This window comes from Xyrauchen texanus, chromosome 21, assembly GCF_025860055.1.
Source record: "Xyrauchen texanus isolate HMW12.3.18 chromosome 21, RBS_HiC_50CHRs, whole genome shotgun sequence".
NCBI lineage: Eukaryota > Metazoa > Chordata > Actinopteri > Cypriniformes > Catostomidae > Xyrauchen > Xyrauchen texanus.
Window position 1 is genome coordinate 4,377,062 of NC_068296.1, and position 6,000 is coordinate 4,383,061.

The 6,000-nt window shown below is 38.6% G+C and overlaps 1 protein-coding gene across 1 annotated transcript in view; it reads right to left on the bottom strand.

Moving 5' to 3' along the window:
* The window catches only part of LOC127661823 (beta-1,4-N-acetylgalactosaminyltransferase 3-like), a 39,440-nt gene extending 33,664 nt beyond the window's left edge, over positions 1-5,776 (bottom strand). The window contains exon 1 of the mRNA XM_052152740.1: positions 5,289-5,776. Within this exon, the coding sequence (XP_052008700.1) occupies positions 5,289-5,421 (133 nt within the window). The 5' untranslated portion in view covers positions 5,422-5,776. The remainder of the gene's footprint in view (positions 1-5,288) is intronic.
* Between the last annotated feature and the right edge of the window lie 224 nt (positions 5,777-6,000).

A 6,000-nucleotide genomic window follows, 5' to 3' on the forward strand; every position in this document is an offset into this window, starting at 1 on the left:
AGAGGTTGCATTTGTGTAGAGAGTTAGAAGCCCACTTTACCTTGCCCTGGCACTATGGCAACAAGGAAGAGAGGAAATCACACCTCATCTTACTGTAGAAAGGGGTCACCTGACCTCCAGCGCCATTGAGCAAACACTGTGGGGAGGGCTCGGGCGAGCACGCCTTTATTTTGATCCGTGTCTTCAGGTGTATTTGCATGCCGGGTGGTGTGTAAACTTTCTTTGTGTGTGCTTGAGAGAACAAATGAGTTTCAAAAGGGACCCTCGGACAATCTGCACATCGACATGTGCACATTCAAATTGCATGTTTTCTGTGAGCGGCCAAAACTTCCATCTTTTGTGTCTCCACCTCCTACTCCTCACACCCCATTTTCTTTTTCCAAATCCTTTCTTTCACAGTCTTCCCAAGAGGTCAACGGCAGTACCCGGAGGAATGTAGAGTTTGTTTAAAAAGCCCCCTGAGCCCAATGCACCATTGGAGAGAATTGCATTACTGTAGTCTCGCTCCCTTGTCCACTCGATGCACCTGCTCTTTGATGTTAAAAAGGCATTTTTATTATTTCAATGCAATCCTACAAAACCGTAAAACCAGACCTGGGACCACTGGTGCAAAAGAGTAAGGGTCAAGGCGGGTCAGTCGCAAGGGTACGCCACTTCACACTGACATGTAAAAAAAACACCCTAGTGTCTCTAAACTGACATACACACACAAAACACAGAGAAGGCCACATGGTCTAACCATAGTCTTCCCAAAGGGGGAAAATGGCACTTTAAAAAGAAAGCTGAACCCAGTCCCTTGATGAAGCTGATTTGAAAACACTGAAAAAAGCGGTTTGTTGGCTCAACAAACAAAACGTAAGAAAAATAAACAGCTTCTACTCGGATACGTACATATTTAAAACATTTCTAGCTTAATTTACATTAATGTGTAGAACACAAAATATTAATTATAAGGTGAACTGAGTGATTTCTTGAACTTCTATGGCTTAAAAATCCATAAAATTAAGATTTGAAGTACTACTAACTCAAATGATCAAGAGATTTTCACTCTTTTTAGGATTATTGAAGTTGTTTTACTGTAATTTTCATGTCTAGTCACCATTAGTGTAATTCGTGTTTCCTTTGGTGAACTTGGATCTTGTTCAGTCCATGTAATGTGTCCATGCGCCTGTGACTGTGTGTAGTTGAAGTGCAGCTTTATCTGCACTTTTTTGGGGAATCAACTGTTTAATGACTGACCTCAGTCATTATTTTCTTTGCAGACAATTAAATTAAGTAGAAATAACTATTTAATGCATTTAAACCAACATGCTATTAGTTGTTAAATCATACGTGAAGTTGAACAGCTAAATTTGTGTATATCTAACAGAGGTTTTCTAGTCATGCTGACATAAAATGACCATAAATTGAATTTACTTAAATATTGTGATGCAAAAATGCTACATACATATTTTGAGTAGGGCTGTCATTCGATAAAATGTTTTGCTCAAATTAATTACATTGTGTACAGATTAATTAATCAAATTAATCGCATATACTGTATAAATATTTGCTAAGAAAAACCCTAAAATAATAATTCAGTATAAATATGAAATGATTATAAGTAGTTTTTTAATATATATATATATATATATATATATAAAAGAGAGAGAGAGAGATAGAGAGTTGAGCATTGATAAGACAATACAAAAAGTGGCTTTAGAATTCAATGTATTTTTATATACTTGATCATAAGCCAATCATTGGCCTACAGTTCACATCAATCTATTTGGCAATTTAATTTGTCAATCAGTCCGAGATTTATTATAAGTGTTTGTCTAAGGACCCGTCAATGTACACCCGCATCAGACAGATGCTTGGAGCGTCTCACTTTGGTTGTGTTGCATCATAAACATACCCTTTTTAGGTCGCTGTGTCAAATCAAATGCAGTTTAATACTTAGAAAAACACATCTCGAGATCCACAAGTTTGGATTTCCGTTCCAAGCTGTGTTTTGAACGCAAGAATGCATCCTCGTGTTGTGCTGTCGGCTGAAGGGTTGGTTTGTTCTCTGAATAAGCTGCTCGTTGACTATAAAGCTGAAGTTTCACTTACTGCATCCTGGAGAAAACAGATGGTACTTCAAGCTTGAATTGCTCAGGAATCTTCCATATTATGGTCTAGGGACATGATTAATTGTGTACTTTTTTTAGAATCAATCGCACATTAACACGTTAAATCGACAGCCCTAAGTAAATGCAACACACCAAATCCACCCCTTATGCTTAATAAGTCAACAACATGAATGTCAAGTAAACTTCCTTTATTGTAATAAACGGTTTAAGCAAAAAACGATTAATGCAGGTACGTTTTTGCCCATTACCATGGTTACTCATTGCTTGTAAACACTTTATATGCGTTCCAACAGTCTTATCGCAGATCACAATTAACAGTGCTTGACGCTACCCGGATCAATTATCAACACACCAGATTGATAAAGCAGCAAGAGCCCAGCGCAGGTGCAATAATTCAAGGACTGGTCTCAATCGAACAGACTATTTTAAATGCGCTTCTGAACCAGTGAGATGCATGGCGGGATAACAAACCTGTTTGAATGCGGTACAGGAATGACTGTTGCAAAACTCTTATGTCTCGCTGATGAAACTAGTTTAAAATATAAAGCCCCCATAATCTAAACGGTACTGACAAAAACAGCAGAAAACAAACTAGAAGGCTTTTCAATTCACAGATTACAACACTTAACCAAAATTATCATGTGGCTCAGTGGTTGAGGCTCAGGGTTACTGACCAGAAGGTCGGGGGTTCAAGCCCCAGCACCACCAAGATGGCACTGTTGTGTCCTTGAGCAAGGCACTTAACTCCAGGTTGCTCCGGGGGGATTGTCCCTGTAATAAGTGCACTGTAAGTCGCTTTGGATAAAAGCGTCTGCCAAAATGCATAAATATAAATATATAAAGTGCACAACCCAACTTGGGTCAGGAACTTGCCATGCAAGAAAATGCACTTGCAAAAATGGACTGAAAATAGCGAATCAAAGCGATTTACAGGTGAAATGTTCATCTCTGGAACTACAAGCTGAAGCATCATGGAAGTTAGATAAGAGTCAAGAGCCCTCCAACCAATCAAAATCCTGAAACACAGCAAAGCTCAACTTGCCATCCGTGCTTTTTATCTGATATGTTAAGACTTGTGTTGATGTTACGGGTCACATTGAGGTTACAATTCAATCTATTAAAATGTAATGGTATATGAACATTAGCAGACTGATGCCCAGGTGCTGTGACACTGACTCTGCTTCACTGGGCTGACACTGACCTCAAACTACATGACAAATCCTATCCGCAGGTCAAAGCTCATCTGCCTTCTCTCAGGTTTCTTAAATGACTTGCACTTCTCTTTGGGAAGCTTTTGAAATGAAAGGAACAACAATAATTTTTTTTTTATATTGCTATAACAGTTTGAAGTCTGCAAAGAGAGCAAATAAATTATCAAAGCATGGATTAAATGCACAAGAGATGTGGAACTCACTCTGGGAAACAGGAAGGAAACAACCTGATTGTGAACTGGTGTAATGAAACCAACCAGACCTGTATGCACATTCATTAGTTTACCTTTTTTCGTTGTTAGCTCTTTTTATTCTACTACTGTATTGATTTGTATACAGAGCATTGCATTGTATTCAGCATTGCACTGCGCTGTTTGTATTACGTGTTGTATTGCATTATATATTGCATTGTGCTAAATGTTGAGAGCGATTCACCCACATGCAGGAGCAGATTTATGAACTTAATGATCTCTATTTTTCCTTTGACACACTTAAACTCAACTTTACCTGAGGAGGACTTTCCTTGTAGTAAGTGTACTGTAATTGACTTATCACTAGTAATAATTGAATAGAACCGAATGGAATAGAATTAAATTAGTAGAATGGAAATGCAAGTAGACTTTACAATGGAAAATAATCAGAGATGGGCTAAATGGAATGCATGAAGAATGCTATGTATTTAGTAATTGGTAGCATGGAATGTAATTAAAATATAACTAAAAAATAAAATGGAATGTAATTAGAAAATTGAATGCAAGTAGTTAATTGACAAATAAGGTTGTCTGAGGTGATAAACAAAATAATTCTTTAAAAACAAATCTAGAATGTAAAGCAATTGCGTAATTGACGAGAATTTCTAGAATTACGAGCTATAGCCCACTTACTACTTTTTTTCAATTAATTTAAAAAAAATGTACATGCAGTTTTATCCCCTCATACTATTTGAGAGACTACATTGGAATATTTGCATATTAAAAAAAAATATTTGTCACCATAAGACCATTTCAAGGTGCGCACAGTCATTTTCCTTCATTAAAAATAACTATCCTTAAAGGTGCAGTATATAAGATTCAGAAACAGTAGTTATTAATGACACTTGTGGCCGTTAAGTGAACTGCAGCAGCTACATGTTGCTCGTTATCACGCACATACTGCATATGGACGCGAGCAAGCGAGCAACGGCCAAAACAATGACGTAACGTACAAAGAGACTGAACGTGATCCACCGGCATCATGCTGACTGATGAGGTATCATAACTAAAATTACACAGTTATGATCACGTTCCCGCATAGCCAGACGGGATTCGGTAGAAGGCTCTCGAGAGTGCGCATAAATGTCACATCCTTTGGACTTTCCCGGCAAAACCAACCCGCTCCCTTCACATGAAAATCAGTCTACTGGAAGGGCTAATTTTTTTTAAGTTGCCTTATAAGCCATTCAAACATAAGCAAAAAAATACATAAAATGGCAAATATTACATGACAATTGTTACGTATTGCACCTTTAAAGAAATAAAAAGAAAATACATTTTATTATAATGATAACGGACATAAGATGAAGACTCCAGTCGTATCAGGATTCTAATAAAAGCTGTTTTATTACACATGGAGCGGGTCGCTTCATGGGGGCCGCCATGTTGAGATCACGTGACCAGCCAGATATTATTGGCTTCATCAAATCAATCCACTTTCACTCACGGAATAAATGTGTCGATAGCTGAGAACTTTTGATTTAGTGTGATACTACATCTACTACGTTAGGTTTCAGCGTAACATAAAACAATAACTGAGTGTCCCTTTAAAATGAACAAGCAAGAGCAAAAATGTGACGGATAGGTACGAAATATGGTTAAAAAGTGGATAATGGTTGAAAGGAGTGTAATTGGTAGACTAGAGTGCAATGTGAAATAAATATAAAAGTTAGCAATTAGAGAAATGGAAATATCCATCAGATATCACTCACCAGTGTTACTCCAGACACTCGTGGCCACGAACTCCAGATAAGCCGCCAATGCGCCGATCATCAGCACCGCCACAAACAAAATGTATTTCCCATTGCGCTTGAATTTCCGTAAGGGGAGAAAGTAGAGCATCATCCTGTATAACTGTACAACAAACACCGGCTAGTGTGCTTGAAGCTCCGTGTGGGTTACAGACTCCGAATAAGTTCCCTGGGAGGATGCACGCACGATTTCCCGTTTTCAAACATGTCAAACTCACAAAAAAACACCACGAACGCGAGTTAAACACCTCTCGTGCGCGTCTAGTGTTCCTCAAACATCAGTCTGCGCTCGCAGGTCGCAGACCACATGCCCTCCGTGTGACGTCACTGCTCCCCTGAACAGGTAGAAAGGCTGAAAATCCAATTTACAGTTGAAGGTTTTTACGAGATTAAACTGTTATTTTTCTGAAATTCACAAAAGACTGGGAGTGTTTCCTTTTAGTCGTGGTTGTGGGTGGTCCGGATAAACCTGTATGACTTGTTTTCTCTGCAGGTTAATTTGCGCCTGAGCGAACGCGCACGCGCGCGAGCTGCGCACAAATTTGAATGTGGAATCAGAAAGGCACACGTGACATGCACATCAACAACAACAGATATTCTTAGCAGGCACTCCACTGAAAAACATGTATATGTGTGAGTTCAGGTCGCCTGGGTACTGTCTCTTCTGACCATT